This window comes from Cetorhinus maximus, chromosome 12 (assembly GCF_964194155.1).
Source record: "Cetorhinus maximus chromosome 12, sCetMax3.hap1.1, whole genome shotgun sequence".
In the NCBI taxonomy this organism is placed as follows: domain Eukaryota; kingdom Metazoa; phylum Chordata; class Chondrichthyes; order Lamniformes; family Cetorhinidae; genus Cetorhinus; species Cetorhinus maximus.
The window spans coordinates 96,545,129-96,565,039 of record NC_135890.1 but is presented as its reverse complement, the minus strand read 5'-3'; the positions used below and the strand labels follow the sequence as shown (position 1 = coordinate 96,565,039).

The 19,911-nt window shown below is 42.8% G+C and overlaps 1 protein-coding gene across 19 annotated transcripts in view; it reads right to left on the bottom strand.

The window, feature by feature from the left end:
* Positions 1-19,911, bottom strand: part of kdm2bb (lysine (K)-specific demethylase 2Bb) — a 252,681-nt gene that overhangs the window by 149,539 nt on the left and 83,231 nt on the right. The window contains exon 5 of one of the 19 annotated variants that reach the window (XM_078554202.1): positions 14,876-15,002. The exons of the other annotated variants lie outside the window; for them this stretch is intronic. Within the exon in view, the coding sequence (XP_078410328.1) occupies positions 14,876-15,002 (127 nt within the window). The remainder of the gene's footprint in view (positions 1-14,875; positions 15,003-19,911) is intronic. 19 annotated transcript variants of the gene reach the window in all.

Sequence of the window (19,911 nt, the reverse complement as noted above, 5' to 3'; positions counted from 1 at the left end):
CGGGAGCATCATTGCTACAAGGACTATAGTGGTTCAAGAAAAAGGCCCAAAACCACCGATGGAAGAGTTCAGCTAAAATTATCCTCTTGAAGGCTTTCGAATAAAGATTTAGAAACAAAATTTTTGAGTGCAAAATTGGACTTGATAGCTACAGCTGTCACTTGGAGACCAAAATGGTGTCTGCTGCACGCACACTTCTGCCATGACTCGCACCGATGCTAAGGTACACGGAGAACATTTGCTAAAATAGTGAGAGTGGGCAGATCATAATGTTGATTCGATACATGCACTGCCATTTTGGAATTCCAAGTTCCAGGCTTTACCCTTGCTTTTAGTGTTTAGTGTTTTCTATAATTGTTTCAAATCGAAAAAAAAATCTATAGGGAGTGGTGGGGTGGATGCTGCAGGACTTTCATTGACTTCAAGTTTTCTGTACAAACCAGTTGCTCCCAGGTGCACTAGCAAACTGACCCCTTGGAATAGAGCATGGTTGGGAGAATGAGCAAGGGCCACAAAGAGCAGACAAGTTGCTAAATGGTAGGGGGGGCGGAGGGGATGAGGAGTCCTGAATTATAGAGATTGTTGTTAGATGACTGATGGGATTGTGGTGAATTGAGGTTAATGGTGCAGTTGGTTAAGGTATTTGAATATGCATTCACCGACCTTATCTAAAAATACGAGGTCATTGAGCTTCTTATGGCACTACATCCAGGTCCTCACGGCTAGACTGCATGGCCTTTTGACAGTGTATTTGGAGGACCACCTGTTCCCCTGTGGATCCAGGGCATCTCTCCTCCTTTCCATCTCCTCCACCAAGATCTCCAATGCAGTGTCAACAAACCTTGGGAGGCTATGCCTTCCCATCTTGTGCCATTCTTCACTGTTTACCAGGTCAGATCCACTTCCTGCCCAAATCCTAGCTCCTGCTCCAGCCACAACGTACCTCTTATTTAAGTGGTTATTTTTAAAGTTACGAGTTTGGGCATGCCGAATGTATGTAGCTAGTGAACAGCAGGTCTGCACACAGCAATCATTGTGGTCATCAGACAGCACAATAGTCAAAGGTGTCAGGATGCCAGCATTGCAATCAACAGACTTTGTTTAATCATGCATCATGATTCCCGCATTCGTTTTCAGGGACTATTTAATTCAGATCTACCTACCTTTTCAAAAACAAACAATTCGATAGCATGAGTGACCTGCATGGGCAAAACATACTGAATTTTGTTTTTCGTTCCATTGTAAATATAGTCAATTAAACATACAAAATGGGCTTGATTTTTAAACCCAATAGTTGCATAGGTGGAATGTTGCATTCTGGCGATTAAGTGCGGTGGCGGGTGGGAAAGTAGACATGATTCCCCCAGATGGCAGGTCGGAAGAGCCCGCGTGATCTTCCACTTTTCAGCTCATTAATTATGCATGTGAGGAGCTCGGTGAATCTCATGGTGGGGTGGGCAGAGATTCATCCCGCCAATTACCTCATAGGGTCAAAGGTCCTGGCACCATATTTTAACGGCACCCACACAGACATTTACTCACTGCAGCCCAGGTGTTCTGTCGGACAGGTAATCCATGGCGCCTATAAGGTCAAAACAGTCTGCACCACGGTTCAGCGAGGCCTCCCTGGGGATTCCCCTTAAGGCCGTTTACGAAAGGGATGAGTTTCCTTGGGATGGGAGCAAGAGGTCCTCCCACTTCAGCCCAGGTGGTCGTCGCTGGGGGGGGGGGGTCAGCACCCATAGGAAACAAAAAAAGGACCGGTATGCAGTGCCGAAAGAGGATGAATGATCTGTTCCACTCCGCCAGGGTAACTCACTCTAAATTCTCACTCATCAGGTAGTCTGAGGGTTAGAGCCAGCAGGGATGTCACACAACCAGCAAATGGGACATCAGTACTGAATATCTGCCACCCACTTTAAGATCACCATCTCGCGTAAGATCCTGTGCAAATGGCATCTTAATCGCTTACTCAGGAGGGCTCAGCAGACACAATGGGCATGCATGCTTCTGAACTGGTCTTTCATCCATAGTGCTCACTGTCAATCCATCTGTATTTATGCAGGACAAGATTTCCCACAACAAAACAGAGGCAAGACTGAAGGGGTGACCCAAGAGTTGAGGACACTTGCTGCCTACAGGGAACAGGCCACAGAGCTGGCCAGAGGGGATAGGAATCATTCATGCACAGGGCAAGATTGGCCTCCCCCAAACAAGTCAGTGAATGTGCATCTAATACACAATCGGCCACATGCGGACAATCACCGTGAGTGATGTGTAATTTAGGAGCCTGCCTAGTCAATCACTAATTTTCTCTTTTCTCTATTCCGGTACCAGCAAGAAAAGGCAAAGCATGTCCTCCAGCAAATGCCTCAACCCCCAGACCACCTCAGGTGAGGAGACAGGTCTGATGAAGACCTGTCACTGTGTTCACCTGCACCTTCCATCAGCGCAGATACACGCACCTCGGTGGGACCTAGTTCTAAGTAGGCTCGTGTTCACAATCTGGTGTTCACCAACAGGTCAGGCTGAGGAGGGTGCACCTGCCCCAAAGCAGGAGATCCTTAGCAGGCTGGGGCCCTCAAGGCCTCGGGCCACTAGAGGGTGATCGCCAAAGTCATCTCAAACATCAGGGCATACCAGTCAGCGGGCTGCCTCCACCTCTGCCCCCGATGTTGGTGTTACACCTAGGCATAGCGGTAGAGTTAGAAAAATTTAAAAGTTTTGAATGCACAATGGTGGCATGGGTGTTCAATTATACTTTTCACTTTTGTAAGTATATTTCACATTTATCCATCTCCAAGTCTCAGGTATTCAATGGCTAATAGATGTGATGCAAGGTCCTGTCGAGGGTCAAAAATGTACACCCCCCTCAATGGGCTCCCATCTGGATCCTCAGTTGCATTAAGTCCCTCACAATCTCACCACTGAGTAGCCTTTATTTCCACATCTGTAACATCAAAGGCACATCATATGTGGCAATGATGACTGGACAATACACCTGTGACCCTTAAATCTCAGGCAGACATTATTTGGCCTTAGCAGAATTCCTCATCAAGCTTAGTGATTGCCCTGATGCACTCACACCGATGTCTGTTGCTTGTGAATGGCACATGAACTTGTTGCAACAAATGTTAGAATCATTTCTATAAAGTGTACTTTGCAATGGCGTTTTCTTTTAACGACAGTGAGTTTTTGGGAAAAGTAGTATTCATCGTTGAGCACCATAGGCTTTAATGCCTCCCTGCAGCTTGTTATCATCTCTGCGTTTAAGGTTGAACGTTGTTCCATTCTTGGTTCCCACTTTCCCGTGCATGATGCTGAACTATGGAAGTTGGTTTGACTCAGTGACGTTACAAGTGTCTGCAAGAGGGATATCATTGTGTGATGTCAGAGTTGTGTGCTCATCCTGATGAAGCCATCTGCTTACCTGTGAGGATCTTACTTTGCTCCTGAATGGCTGCCTAGTGGTGCTTTACATGATCCTGCTGTAAATGCACAGTATGCAACTCGAGATGGAATACATTACATGACTGTACACTCATTAACTTGGGATATATAGAAAGGATGGGCCTGTGAGAGCTGGGGCAATGTCAAGGACTGTCATGCTCTGAAAGTGATGTTTTTGTGCATTTCCAGAGTCCTCAGCAGGGTCTCTTAAGGGGAGTTATCATTGGCTGCTGCCTAATATTGACTGAGCCACAATTCTCCCTAGTGCCAAGGTATTCCTGGACATAAACTTTGCAGGCTTTCGATGAATGCAGGATCCTGAGTGTTTCAAAATAATTAAACCATGGTCCTGGTGAGCCACTCTCTGCAAGGACAATGTGAACAAAACTCCCAGCTTTGGATGCATGATGTAGGGTAACAGGTCACTGTGTCCTGATGTCCAAAAGCATATTGGGGCTCAGCCGCAAAATGATGCCTTTGCATTATTCAACCATGAGAGATGGCGCTGTCCGAATGCTGCTCCCTCTTGAGATGGTCAAGTGCCAACCAAATGTTCTTCCTGTTAGCACAACCTTGCTAAGCTGCTGTCATACCAACATGAGTGCATCCATGTGTGCAATGGCGTTTTATCCGCTTGAAAGCTACTTTGCCCACAGACTTGTCAATGCCATGGTGGAAAGGACTGCAATGTGTGACTATGTGTAGTTGCTTAAGGAGGCGTGCTAATAGAGTGGTAATCACATTGCATCGTGGCAACATGTTCCCAAATCTACCATGCCTTCCAAGGATAACCCCATCGTTATAGCAGAAGACGGCATGCTGCTTCCGTAATCATTGAGAGATTGATGACCTTTCCTGATGTGTAAACACTGAGAATGAAGGTCTAGTTGTTTCCCCTGCAACGAAGCCTGAAGAGATCTTCGATTGTGAAAACTTGTCTTCACCTTATTCCTCTTGGAATCTTGTAGCTATGAGGCGGTCATGAGTAGTCTGCTGCGTGTGCCTGTGCAATAGCATCCTCACGTGGCTCATCCAAATCATTATCCTCTTCAGAGTCATCCCCCTCCAAGTCCTCCTCGTCCAAGGAGACGCCTAGCTCCCCATATGTCTCCCTCTGGCAACACATTCCCACTTTGCAACGCAGGGTTGTGCAAAGCGCAGCAAACAACAATGATGCAGGACACTCTCTGTGGTGCATACTGCAGAGCCCCGTCTGACCCGTGCAAACATCAGAAAAGCATCTTTAAGTGGCCAATAGTTTGTTCTATTAAGGACCTTGTGGCAGAATGTGCAGCATTGTATCGCTCCTCAGATGCACTCTGTGGCTGACAGACTGGCATCATTAGCCAAGTATTCTATGGGTACCCCTCATCACCGAGGAGCCAACCAGCACCGAGGTCCCTCAAATATCTGTGGCATCTGCAAGTGACTCAAAATGTAAGAGTCATGTGAGCTCCCTGGGAACCTAGCAAAAACATGCTGAATCTGCTTTCTGGTAGTCACAAATGAGCTGGGGTTCACAGAGTGAAATCCTTATCTACTAATTAATGTATCATCAGGCTGCTGCCAGGGAGCTCTCAAGGCCACATGTGTGCAATGAGTGACGCCCTAAACTTGTGGGAAACCTGAGAGAGTAGTGAATCCAGCAGCTCTGGCAGCCTGGCTTGCTTCATCCATCCAGAACTGCATGTAATAATGAGTTTTATTGAAAAGGGCATCTGTCACCTCCCTTATGCATTTGCATGTCATCGATTATTAGATTCAGCAAAGGTCCCTGTGGAACCCTGGAAGGAGCCGCTGGCAAAAAAGTTCAGCGCAGTGGTAACCTTCAAAGTAACCGGTATGGGTCCAAGTCCTTTCTCTGTGAGGAACTCGCACCACATGTAGCAAATGGGAGCTACCACATCCCTAGACAAGCGATGGCACCTGCAACACTATCTCTTGCTCATCTCCATGTATGAGCTCCGTCATTTGTAGACCCTTGGTCCCGCCAAAGGTCTTCGTGGATTTGGCCCCTCCTCGGCAGCATCCTGGGACTTCCTGGGGTCCCCCTGGCTCTTGATCCTCACAGCAATGGACTTCTCGAGGCTGCACCAATTGGCGCTGGACCCTTCTTCTCCTCATTCTAATCAGAGCTATCAACAAGGTTGTGTTGCCTACAGCCTGCATTTTCCACTCCTCCTTGTATCTGTGCACAGATACAATTAAGCAATCAATGGTAGTTCTCCTTGAGTGGTCCCCTTCCATATTCAAGACAGGAATCCAGTCTCTAGCCCTTGACTCACCCTCAGTCTGTACATGAAACCCCCAGGCTACCCCTTGCAGGATATCATATCATCCTAAAGGATGAGAGGTATGTCACGAAGATATAATAATTTTCAATTTTATTGCAATTTATTGTAAAATAGAGTAATTGTGTGTGTGTGAGAGAGAGAGAGAGAGAGAGAGAGAGAGAGAGAGTGAGAGAGAGTGTGAGAGTGTGAGAGAGACTGTGAGAGAGAGAGAGTGTGTGAGAGAGAGAGAGAGTGTGAGAGAGAGAGAGAGTGTGAGAGAGAGAGAGTGTGAGAGAGAGTGTGAGAGAGAGACTTAATTGGATTAAAGGCAGCTGGTCTGAAGGCTTTGATGTAAACATGGTAAACATGAGGGAAGTTTAGAATGTAAGGTGTAAAAGGACAGTTGCATTTTTAAATAAACCAGACTGGAATGTTTTCAAAGGAGGGGTGAAATGTGTCACCTAGCCAGGTGAAGTTTAGAAACAGTATGCTAATTTTTTCCAAAGATTACTGGTAAAACTTAGTGCCATGAGAGAATTTTATTATCAGGAAAGTAAAGTCCAAAGGGGTAGTGAAACAATGGGTATTTGCATTCAAAGAGGTAATTATGCATAAAGGAGTGAAGGCTGTGTGTGTAAAGGAAGGCAGTCTAAAATTCAACAAGTGTGAAATAACTTCAGTTTGGTATATACAGGCTGAAGGCAAGAGAACTCACTTTGAATTCGACTGTTCAGGGCATGATTTACTTTGCCTGGGTCTTTTCGAAATGTGTCTGACTGTTGCCTTAATGAAAGTTAACTGGGAGTCAGATTAAGATGGGGATTTACAAGTTATCAAAGTAGTAATTTGTAGATTAATGTATGTATTTAAAGTCATTTCTTCTATTAATAAATGTTTAGTCTAGTTTTGTAAAAACCTATAAGACTTGGCGGCCTTATTACTACTGAATTCAAGGCACACATCTCGAAATTTATACAAATTGCAAAACATGCTGTGGCAGTTGTTTCAAGTTTCCCTTTGGGATTTGAACAACTCAACATTTACCATCAGCTGTGCCATAACATGCTGAGCATCCCCCTCAGATGTGACTGCGCATTCACAATGAGGGTATTAATTAGGCTCAAAAGACCCAAGTCCTATAACCTTCAGTCAGGCTTCTATTAGTTGTGTTTAGTGGCCTTGAAAATAACCATCTATACCCAATCCTTGCAGTTACATCATGACTGCAAGCAAGGTGACTTAAATGCCATGACCAATACACTGGGAACATTGAGGTTTCTAGGGTCCATGTTGCTTCTGCGCAGCAGCCGTGGCTCTTGATTGTTTGACCCTACATCCAATCTCATATGCCTCTGCAAGGGTCATTTGCCAATTAAGATGAAATGCACCGCAGCACTTCGGACTTAATGGATTCCCGCCTGAATATGCACCATTAGTAAAAGAGTCAAGCTCGTTCATTGTGCATCAGACCCTCAAGTCCAGCACTCAGCTGAGCCCTGCTCACCATGGTTTGAACAGGAAATTTATAGGATACCCCTTCAATCGGCCCAAAATTGTTTTGCTGAACTCCTCCTACATGCCGAGATCCCATCCCAATTGATTTTTTTCTCATGTTTTTCAAACTGCATCTTTCTTCGCATTTCTGTAGAAATGGTGCTGTTGACTTTTGTGAGTGAGACCAGCTTTCAATCTCCCCCTATCACCCGCTAAGTTCCTCCCATTCACCGTCTCCTAATTCTCATTCTTCCTGTCACTATCCAGCCTCCCCCAGTTACCCTTGACCCTATCATTGTTCATGTGGATATTCTGGTTCTCCGTCCTGAATCCTTCAATGTTCCCATGCCATTCGTCGACCTGACCCCTTCCCTTCAAGTCAACATGCACCCTTACTTTTCTGGACCCCCCCGCCTTGAGAGCATCCAATACCCACCCCACCCAATGACTTTTCAGCTACCGACATACAGGATCCAGATGCCTCCCCTGAACATTGCTGTGCCCTCTGCCTCACATTACCATGACTCGAACCCCCAGGACCAAATTCCTTAGGTGACGGATCACAACTGCACAACACACTGAACGACCGTCATTGTACAAAGAGGCCATCCCCCGCCGAAGACCGAGACCAAGACATGCGTGCCATACAGAGCCCTCTAACTAGGCCCAGACAGCCCTAGGAAAGTCTCTTCAATGTTTTCCCAACAGCGTGGCCTCATTCCCAGGACAGTGTCTGACTCTTCCATAGACAGTCTGAAACTCTTTCCCCAGACAGTCTTTCACTCTGTTCCTTGACCACCCCCCAGTACTGTTTCCATCTCCCCAATCCCCTCATATATTCGCCCCCTGCCTCCACCTCCCCCCTGGCGTCCCCTCGGTACATCCCCCCCTCCCCTCTCGTGTCCCTCCACCTCGCCCCGGCCAGTCCTGTCTCTACCCTACCCCAGTCCTGCCTCCATCTCACACCTCCCCTCTAGTGTTCCACCCCCTCACCACCCCCCCCAATCCTGCCTTTGTCTCACCCTTCTCCGCTGGTCTTGCCTCCTGTGTCCAGCCTTGGAGCAGATTGTATTACACAGACACTTGATATCTTGCAGCCGCGGTCTTAAAGGAAAGTGAAAGCAGCGTATACTGACTTCAGAGTTGTGGATGAACTGAAGCTCGCCAGGTGCATGCCTCTCATACACAGTCGTAAAACAGACTGTTCTAATTATCCGCTGGTGGGGCACCTAATTTGGAGGGGGAGTGTAATTCCGGCAAGTTGGCCTTTTAATGAGAATTCATGAGCTGCAAATGAAGTTCCAGACATCGAGCAGCGAGAAACTCAACCCGCCTTTAACTATCAAAGTCAGGAGAACAAAGTTCCAAACTAATTTTCCGCCGGTGGGAAACTGACTTTTCCAATCACACCTAATTTACTGCCTTTGCCCACCACGATTCCCGCCTCTTGCGGGAGCGGAAAATTCCACCCATTGGAAAAGTTTTATAAAATTTTGCTTTTACAGGTCAACTCTACTTCCAGAAGAAGCCCAGTAAGGCAAAAATGCTCCTCCTGGCCCCACAAGGAAACTTTAGGCCTCTCCCTGTCCTAACCCCAGCCTGCTCCCTCCCCAGGCCATGATACTCCTTCGGAGACTTTGCAGCCATTTACCTTGTACTTGAGGTGCTGAGTGTTGTTTATAACCAGCACTTTGCTGAAACCAGTCCACGAAAGTTTAACGGCCAGGGAACCATATCCCCATCAACTTCCTTTGGTCATGAAATTGTCAAGTGTCCCCTGCACCCCATATGAAAGGTTAACTTTTGGTTAATTGGAATTGTAGGCTTATGAATGAAAAACTGAGTTTGTCATGAGGAAGTAGGGACTATTGGCAAGAAGCACAAACTATAACAACCAATTCTGGTATTGTTATTATTCCCAAAGAGACTGATAATTTTTTAAAAAAGGTTTTTCAATTTCCAGTGACTAACTGGAAGGATCACACAGCAAGGTTTCAAGCTTTAAAACTTTGACCATGATAAACAAACTGAAAGCCACATTGTCTAAACACAATTCACTTGGTAACTTATACTAAACTGCAGAAATGTTACCCCCATTTAAATTTTAAAATGAATTAAAATCCCCTTCCACTATTATACTTTATTCCCTCCCTTAAGTGGACACTTCATCCACCAGGAACCAGTCCAAAGCCATTCCCAGCTCCCAGTTGCTTGCTTCCTTTTTACCTTCTCAGCAAGATAACTTCTAATCTCTGTCTGGCTTTCACAGTGAGGGTTATTCTGAAGGTTCCTCCCTCTAGCTAAAGCTAGGTGAATCTTCCAACTTCCTCACAAACTTGCTCACCAATCTGAGAGCATTCTGTATAGTGAACAGGAGAGGCTGGCTGCCTCTATCTCTCCCAGATTCTTGCAGACTGACCCGAGGGGTTCAGGGATATTTTAAGAAAAACCCTGTACTACAATGGTTTGCTATGGACTCTTCCCCTCACAAAGCCAATCTCCATGGCAATATGAATCACATTGGCCTTGTATCCAGGTAGAAATGCTAATTAGATACCCTTTAGACCCCCAACTCAATTCTATCTTGAAATTAAATAGACAGTTTAAAGCATAACCATTTACAAAACCTGACATTCTTAACACCTCTCTGAGGGTCTTGGAGGCTAACTGTCTATCCACTGTCAGCACAGTTGCGAATATCTCACACCTTCTTCCAGTAAGACAATCTGGATGCTCCTTTAACAACCAAGCTTGTTGTTGGACAGCCCTAAACCAAAACAATCTTACAAACTACAAATTTGCAACAGTATAAAACTATTACATGCAGTTCTAGTGCCTCTCTACTTGAAAACTCGACTGTGATTCATCAAGCTTAATGAAGCATTGGATTGAAAGTTTACTAAGCAAGAGGAATCTGACAAAAGTATCAGTAGAAGCAGAGTTGGTGAAAGCAATGGATAGTGTGAAAATTGAAAGAAGGCTGACTATGCTTAGGGTAAATAAATCAGCTGATCTGGTGCTTTGCATCCCATGTTACTAAAGGAAGTGGGAGTGGAGATAGCGGAAGGACTTGCCTTTATTTTTTAATCCCCTCCCCAGATATAGGGGAGGTACCAGAGTATTCGAGAGTGGCAAATATGATACCATTGTGCAAGAACCATCCTAGCAACTACAGACCTATTCGTCTAACATGGTGGGTAAGATTCCTTAAAAAAAATAAACAGGCACTTGGAGAGGTTTGAGTTAATTAAGGAGAGCCAGCACGGATTTGTAAAAGGCAGATCGTGCTCCTCTAATCTAATTGATTGTTTTTAAAGAAGTAACAGAGAAGGCTGATGAAGGAAATGTGATGCATGTTATCTATATGGATTTTAATAAAGCATCTGACAAGGTACCACATAAAAGGCTGCTTAACAAAATTGAGGCTCATGAAGTAGGAGGGCCAATGTGAAATTGGATTTTAAAAATTGGCTTAAGGCAAGGAAGCAGTGAGTTCTGGTAAATGGCTGTTTTTCAGACTGGAGGGAAAGGATCAGTGTTAAGACCATTGATAGATATAGAGAGATAGAGAGATAGCCGGCATCAGGACATAGGTTAGCAGAATAGGCAAACAAGAGGGCACTTCATACAGAGAAGTGCGAGGTGATGCATTGGCAGAAGGTAAAGGGAGGGGCAATATAGACTTCATTGCACAATTCTAAAATGTGTGCAAGAATAGAGAGACCTGGGGGTGCATGTGCATTGATCTTTGAAGGTGGCAGGGCGTACTGAAAGAGTGTTCAGCAAAGCAATGAGAACTTGGGCTTCAGAAATAGAGGCATTGACTACAAAAGCAAGGAAGTTATGCCGAACCTATATAAAACTCTGGTTAGGCCCCAAGTAGAGTACTGCATCCAGTTCTGGTCACCACACCTTTAGAAAGATATGGAAGTTCCTGTGCGGGCTGTGACAACCTTTGACCTGGAAGCAGTACAGTAAGAAAAATGTATAATTTCTTTAAAGTGTCTGTGGAATCTGTAATTCTTTTTAAGAATGTCTGAAAAGGACTTTTAAGAGTTTGCATCAATTGTACAGGGATCAATTGTAATTTTCTCAGATAATAAGAAATACTGGACCTGTGGCAAATGGTGCTTCCTGTCACCTAACTTCCAAAAGTATGAACCCAGCTCCAAGTTTGGGAAATCAGTTTGTCGCAGTCTTCTGATTCACTGAAGAATATTTGCGCTTGAGCATTTTGCAAATGTATGAGTCGTCAACTTCCAGTTCTTCCAAAAAATAGATCTCCAAGCATCAGTTCACAGAATGAATTCATCTCTGTGACTGAGCTGCCTTCTCTTCCAGCACAATGCCAGTTATAGCCGACACTGAGCACCTCCAGCTGAAGGCAAGAGAAGATAATCTTGGGAACACAAAAAGCTTGGAGTAATTCTGGGCTACAATACAAATGACAAGATAGAGTTCTTCAGTTAGTTTAAGTTCAGAGTTCCATCATACTCCTGCAAACAAATCAATTGGAGGAACTGCTTTTAAACAACATTTCCTTTTAAACAACATTTCCGGTAATTGCTTGCAGAAAAACTATTGTTCAGTATGCAGAATGTGTACTGTACTGCAATTTCAATCTACACAGAAAAAGTATCCCAACACAATAACAAATTTTAAAACCGTTGTACGGTCCAAGGTTCAATCTCCGATTGGTGTTGAGCTAATTGATCTTTGCCAAATGAGGCACATTTTTGATTTAGCCTCCTCAAGTTGGGCAAAAACAGAGAGAAAGCAATTGGTTGCCATTCTGATTTCTGATCACTATGCAGCTAATAATTGGGCTCGGCTAGGATTCCCTCCATAGTTCGGTAGACTGCAGCGTTCATTCTGTAGGGCCACAAATGAAGCAGGATGATTGAGCAAAGTACAGGAAAGGTAGCAATTCCTATGGAGCCGCTGTGCACTACGAATCAAGTGAGGTGACGGAAAATGCAATGAGTTGTGAAGTAGCCAAGAGATTTTCAATATTAGAATCAACATAATATTGAACACTGAGATAATTTAGAACTAAAGAACAGAAAGAACTTGTGCTTTTTTGGTTCTTTCCCAGCCTCAAGGTATCCCAAAACATTTTACAGTCTAAGAAGTACCTTCCAAGTGTAGTCATTATTACAATTGTGGAATCAAAGTAACAAATGGCAGTAAGCAGCACACAGCTATCTACTTGGCCCATGTTAAGGCCCTTTATCATGTACTGCAAATCATTTGTTCAAGTTCAGCAATTCAGATCAGCAGCCAGAAACACATCAAAACAAAAAAGCTAGATCACAGAACTAGAAATTTAGCAGTATCATTGGGTGCTTATTAGAACTTGAGACATAACATGAAAACCAGCACTTCACCATTCATGGTGAAAAACTACCTGCCAAAGCTGAGTTTGTCAAGTCTAACAAAGGAAGATTCCAAGAAATAATTTTCCTGGGAGTATTTAAATGGATATCAGGTTTATAACTGTGATGAAACCAGACTGTTTGGAAATGCCTGCTGCAGGGCGCACAGGCTGGAGCAAAAAGAGAACAGCGCTGAAAGGTTTAGACAGCTAGGACAGAATAATGCTGTTGGCTTCTGCAAAAGCCTCTAGGTAGCACAAATTGTCATTGACTTATGTTGGCAAGGCTCAAAACCCACAGTTTCACAAATGTCAGTTACATCATTACATGCTTGGTACTGTGCTCAAGAATGGTTGGGTGAATGTGCTGCTGATCCGACAATAGTTCTTTTGGGCACGAGTGCCCTAGTGTTACTTGTAAGAGAATCAGATGCCTGAAAAGGTATTTATTGGTTTAAATGGTGTTTCAACTGAAACACCAGCACATGGCAAAGCACAGATGAGAAGTTTAAATGAACTTTCCTCTGCCAAATGTGATCCCTATTGGCAGGGAACTGGTCACAATATTGTAGCAAAATGTTCTTGGAAAAGGTGATCAAGGATAATGTCACTGAAAATGTCAACAAATCTACAAAATCCTCACCAATGGAAGATATTGTTTAACAAGGAGCAAAATGTATGAGACAAAAACTCCTGGAAACCCTGTTGCTAAAGTCACTCAAAAGCTGGAAGTCACCTTAATTATCTAGTGCATGGGAGAATCATGTTAGTCTTGCTACTTAACTTACTTAATGGTATTTCTGAGCAAGTTGGAATCAGGGCCTTTGATTCATGGCTCAATATTAGCACTTGAAGATGCTGGGCTGCAATCACTGGATGATGATTTAATCATTCAAGAAGCTCTTAGAGCACTCCCCTGATGGTTACTGGGTAAAGACACTGCACACTGAAATAACAAAACACTTGGGACTAGAATGTTGTGGATGCTATCCCCAGTCTCTGCTAAGGTTGCTTATCACAGAATGAATAGTTGCTGTGGCACTACTATTGCCCTCAGTGCCCCTGGGCTGGGGAGGGAAACCAAAAGAAAAGAAACAGCTAGGTTTCAACATGTTAACACTTCACAGCAGACAGTTCATCTCTCAGTTCACGTATGAAAAATGCGCACTTGGGTCAGAAACTGCTGGGCTGCCAGTACCAAAAGAACTGGAGCCCATCACTTATGGAGAAAGGGTCAAATAAAAAAAGGCAGAAGTCCTTGGAAACAATGACAAAAGAAGAAAGTGTGAAACCAAAAGGTTTGTCAACCAGCTTGTCCCAATTCACAGTGAGAAAACACAAACATCTGAAATTACACAAGCAAAAAAATTACTTTGAATGTACAGTTCAATCTCTGTTAAGTCAGTTGAAGTGAACTTCCATGCTGCTAATGTTCACCTTTTTCATCCTTATATGGATGTACTTATTTTAAATTAGCAATAGTACCCATTTCTCTGCAATGTTTACATACTTGTCTCAAACACAGTATCTGTATCATCATGTACCTTTTTATCCCCCCCTCAAACATCCTAATTATTTCATCCCAATTATTGGATACGAATAATTAATTTTGGTTGTTCCTGGGTGTTTTACATTGATTAGTTTGATTGATCACTGAATCAAAAGATTGAAACTAAGCAAATGACTAATCCTGTGATTTTATTATATATCAATTTTTAGATTTCAATTTTTCACTTACCTATATTGCATTCAGCTCCACATTTCAGATGAAAAAAATTCCATTACTCCCAAAATCTGGATCGTACATAAATGCAAACACTGAATACGGCATTACTTCAGGATTTGCAGCAACTACATTTTAAAGTGAAATGTGGAGCTCATTTTGGAACATTTATAAATTCGCATCAACCACAGAATTACAGATTTATAATAGCTTTGCGACATATCATGAAACAACTTTAGTCGCAAGAATGATTTCAATTGAAATTATTTTCATTTCAGTGCAATAGAAGGGTAAGAAAATGTGGATATTTCAGAAATAGTTGAGCATAAGTAATGGAATCCTGATAAAATTACAGACCGATTTCTTCAACCCGATTTCTTTCAACAAAATTGCATATATTCACATGCAAGACTAGATGCCTTTGTCACCATTTGAGGCTAAAAGTACAGGTAGGCAGGTTATACATAGATCATACCCTTCCCTCAGAAGTTTCTCCTGGCTGGCTTCTTCCCTTCTACTGAATCAATGTCACCAAAGATAGAAGATCCAACTGTGTCATACCAGTATGTTCTCATCAGTTATAGCTTTCAGCTGCTGCGCCAGTACTGTGATATTTATCTGACAGCTTGCCCCCTCAACGCTTGACTTCAATCCAAGCTCCCACTGTTGATTTAAAATTGAAGACATCCTTGCAGGATAGACAAAGAGAGGAACTTTAAAATCAGCACCAGGAGCCAGAAATGAAGACATTAAATAAATATCTATGTGCTGAAAGGAACTAAGTGCTAAGTGAAGGAACAGTGGATAGGAATTCATTGGGTGAAATGAGAAAGATGACAGAAAATGTATTTCTGGGTGCAAACAACATTCAGGTGAGAATTTTGCTGGATACAAGTTTTGTAATGCTGATGCTCATTCTTCACAAGTCAAGGAATTTTTTTTATTAAAAACTGGAATTTGGGGAGGGTCATCAGGTGTTTCCCCATTTCCTTCCATAAGAATTTTGAGTTCAAAGTATCTTCTCCTAGGTAGGCTGCAACTAAGACAAAATTGGCATACCCTTTATAATGCGGGGGTGGGAGGGGGGGTGTGGGTTGCAGGGTGGGACGAAGACCAACTTCATGTGCTGACCGGTTAACATCAATCCTGTATTCAGAGCTAGCGTGCCCGTCTCTACTCACTGATACTGTCGAGAGTAGGGGCCAAACCGATCCCTTCTGACTTACTGAGCCAGTGGTCACTCCACAGCGATGGGAGAGCCCAGCTGGATGTCAACCCAGCACTGAGAGCAAATTCTAATCTCCACTCTCCAGGGCTGTGTGTGGGGTTAGAACCCATCATCTTCTGGCTTGGAGGCTGGAATGCTACCATTAAGCCAAAGGTTCAGTCCTTATAATACTCTATGTCCTACAAAACCTTGCAAACTCTTGCCTTGTGTGCGCCCACTGTCAGTGGAAGAAGTTCCAGCCATTCAGTACACGGTAAAACTCTCTCCTTAAAAGTCCCTGCACCTCTCCTTTCCCTAAATCTTAAAAACCTTCTCCAAATCTTTCTTTTCAACCAAGCTTAAGGCCATTCTGAATTGTTCCCTCACAGCTGCCTTCAATCCCTTATAAATTCTTACAATCGCTTATAAATTCTTATTCATTTTTTTCTTCACCTTCCGTAAAGAATGTTCTTAAATTATTGTTACCCGACAGCATTAATCACAAAGACCGAGAGCTAACCTTGATATCCTGGACAATAGTTTGACAGGAAAACTGTCTCAGGACACAGCTTTGCTTAGAGATTCAGCATGAACAGTACTGTTGTTTCTAACCGAATTAAGCAGGTTAACATAGCCTCAAATTATTAAAGATATAGCTGTGTATTCACAGGAAGTTGCTAGAATATCACTCCCCTTCCTTATGCTTTGCTACCAAAGCAATTTTCGTTAAAATATCACCAAACAAAAGATCTTCTCTTCACATTGCATTTTTCACAGGTGTTAAGAGCAGTTGCTGAATATTTAATATGTTCCAAATATATGGTAAGGAGGTTTGAAATTAAATTCTTAAACTTTTTATTGCCTGAATCAGCCTGAATCATAATTAAAGCCTACGATGTTTTCTGTTACAGATCAGTATTTTCTCAATAGAGCCAAATGAAGAAATATAACAGCATTGCATTTGTTGAGAATATCTCTGCTAATCACAATATTCTACATATGAATTGGTACTAATTCATTTCTGAAGTTTCCACAGTAAATCACGCTGGTAAAATCTACTGACAGTGCAATATTAGATTTTTTTTTTCAAATCCCAAACACACACATTATTGAAACACAGTTCCCCCAATGCACTGAAATAAATTTGAGCCTCAAGATTTCTCTCAGTGAAAACTGGTGAGTGTCCATTTTCTTCATAATTAGCAGTTGTGCAAACAACATCATAGAAACATGTGGCTTTGAATTGTGATTACTGAGAATGCAATTTTGTTCATGATAGTTATAAAAAACATGCATTATCCGATTTTCCATTTTATGACAAATTTCATCCCTTTTACAAAAAATTCAAACAAGAAGCGTCTGTAATTTTTTGTATTCGCATGGACAGCTTTGGTGAACACCAAGGTACCTTATTGATCACAAGTAAAACTTGAATATCAATATTTTCATTAATTTGCACTTATCCCAAAATTCTTCTCATTCTGATTTAGGATTTGTCCATTAACTAAGAATGGTCTTTTCTTAATCTCCAATTCCATGAAGTGTAAGCTGGACAAACTAGCAAGCAGGAAGTAAGCCCAAATAATATGGTTGCCAGGAGTTTGAGCGCCAGATTGCCTGGACTTGTGGGCCACAAGGAGTTTAGACATCACTGGTCTACCACCAACTTGAAATACATCACAGAATAAATTTATTCAACTAGACTAAAGCTTTCACTAAGACTCACTGGGTCAATAAACTTCTGGGTGTGGCAGAAACACACAGACCAAGAATATCAGTGGCTTGCTCCCTAATTTGTGCAGGGCAAGCAGATCTCAACTCAAACAGCAATGAGACCATTACAATTGAGTTCAGTGTCCCTGTACTGGGGGAAGCAAACAAATTCAACAAGATTTTCTCTATCAATCACATGACTATGATGGCTATAGCAAAGGGCATGTCTGTTGATATCAATGAGCACAGGATGGGCCTGACAGCAATAGCAATGAGAAAAATAGCCCGACAATCCTCACTGAGATCACACAAAGAAATGGCCACTTTTGAAATGGGGTAACTACAGACTGCATACATCTGGGCCTTATACAAATTATACCTTTGAATGGGGGAGATAAGGAAGGAAAAATGTGAATGTCATGTAAATAATTCGGATGAAAACATGGACCCACTGTAAGGCAGTGCAGTGGAACAGTGCATGACTATGAGAGTACACAGTGCCACATTTTATGCACATCGAGGTCCCAGTGAGGGTGTATGCTCCCAAAATGATCTGCTGAAAATTTGGTAGGAGTCAGGGATGAAACTGCTGAAAGCTTGGCCAATTGCTCTTCAGCTAGTGGCACAAGATATACAAGAGTCACCATGGATAACTTGCATAATGGTATTGTCACTGGATTAGTGTTCCAGAGACCCAGAGTAATCTTTTGGGAACCGGGGTTTGAATCCCACCACGGCAGATGGTGAAATTTGAATTCAATAAAAACTTGGAATCAAAAGTCTGATGACGACCATGAAATCGTAAAAACCCACCTGGTTCACTAATACCCTTTAGGGAAGGAAATCTGCTTCCTTACTTGGTCTGGCCTAAATGTGACTCTAGACCCCCCAGCAATGTGGTTGACCCTTAAAATCGCTCTGAACAAGGGCAATTAGGGATGGCCTAATGCTGGCCCAGCCAGTGACGCCTACATCCCATGAATGAATTAAAAAAAAAAACAGGCCAGAAGGCTTCCACGCCAGGACCCTTTTCCCAGCTAAGGTCAGGAAGCCACCTCCAACAAGCATAATGACCCCATGAGCAGGCACTCTGTTGGGGGTGAGAGGCATCTCAACAATGGGTGAAAGTTCTGTCCCTCCCCAGAAATGTATCCAAATTTAAGCTGCAGATGGGAAGTCTAAATCGTTGTGACAAAATATTGGGAGCAGATTATTTGTTCCTTTGGTCAGAGAATCCCAAAATAGGAAGAAAATACAAACTTGGAGTCAAACAAACGGACCAAAAAAACAAAGTTTAGCATCCAAAGTGGGTGATCAGCTTCCTTTAGCATCCCGTCATACAGAAAATAAAGACCACTATTAAAACTGAAGCTGCACCATACACTTTGGGGATTTTGAATTGGCCAACCCCCCCAAAACCTTAGATCTAATTGTTTGTAAATGTTCACCTACAGTGGGAACTCTTTTACAATGTTGGGATCTCACTGAAATTATCCTCGTACAATAGTAGTTTAAAGCAGTTCAGTCTCCTGCTGAAAACGTATCTCTGCTATACATTTGCTCTACCAAGTGCCACACAAAAACTTTCTCGAATGAACAGGATGCAGAGGATGCGAAAGCAAAATACTGCAGATGCTGGAAATCCGAAAGAAAAACAGAAAATGCTGGAATACTCAGCAGGTCAGGCAGCATCTTTAGAGAGAAAAATAGGGTTAACATTTCAGGTCGATGAAGGGTTACCGGTCTGAAACATTAACTCTGTTTTTTCGCCACGGATGCTGCCTGATCTGCTGAGTATTTCCAGGATGCAGAGGATATTGGATTACGACAATGTTGTCCTCCAGATTTTGTTCGAATTCTAAATATAACTTTGCACTAATCATTGGATTTTGGCAGATTTATTTATAAATCTCCCTCTTGGGCTGTCAGATAGAGTTATGCAAGTCTTTGATTATACAACCCGCTTGCTTCACAAACAAGTATAAATGGCACCAATAGTTTATATTTAAAACCACTGTCTTTTGACAGTATTTGAATTTCTACTTTTCTATGAAGATCTGCACCGTTGCACAAAATGGGTTGTTTGACATGTTGCTATTCACCAGCCAAAAGTGCTGGGGTTCCAAATTTTTGACCGTTTCAGCATTCAAAAACTACTTTAATAATCACATGGATGGTAATGAAGCTTCAGGGCCACTCCAGAAGTACCTGTTAGTATGAAAAAAAGGCATGGCTCTTCTTGCTAAACTAGAGAAAAGTCTAACCTGGCTCCGTGGGTCCAGTTACTCAATGGATAGACTTGCCGAGAATGAGGGAGGAAAACCCATTTTTAAAAAAAACTACTTGGCTCTACCCCGACATTTGGGATCCAAGAGGCAAGTTAAGTAAAAAATATTTGAAGTTAATTTTTGGCTCCTGTGATGAAGCAAGCAATACAATTCCTCTTTTAATCAAAAATAGGAAAATGTCTCCTCTTTTCCATGGATGAACAAAAACTTAGGGGTGCCAGTTTGGCCCACTGTTTCTATACTCACCTTGGAGACAGAAGGTTATGTTTTCAAGCCCTACTCCAGGATTTGAGCACATTATTAATACTGCAGTGCAATACTTGTGAGAGCACTACATTGTAGCAAGTATTCTCTTTTGGAGAACAGGTTAAACTGAAACCTAGGCTGCC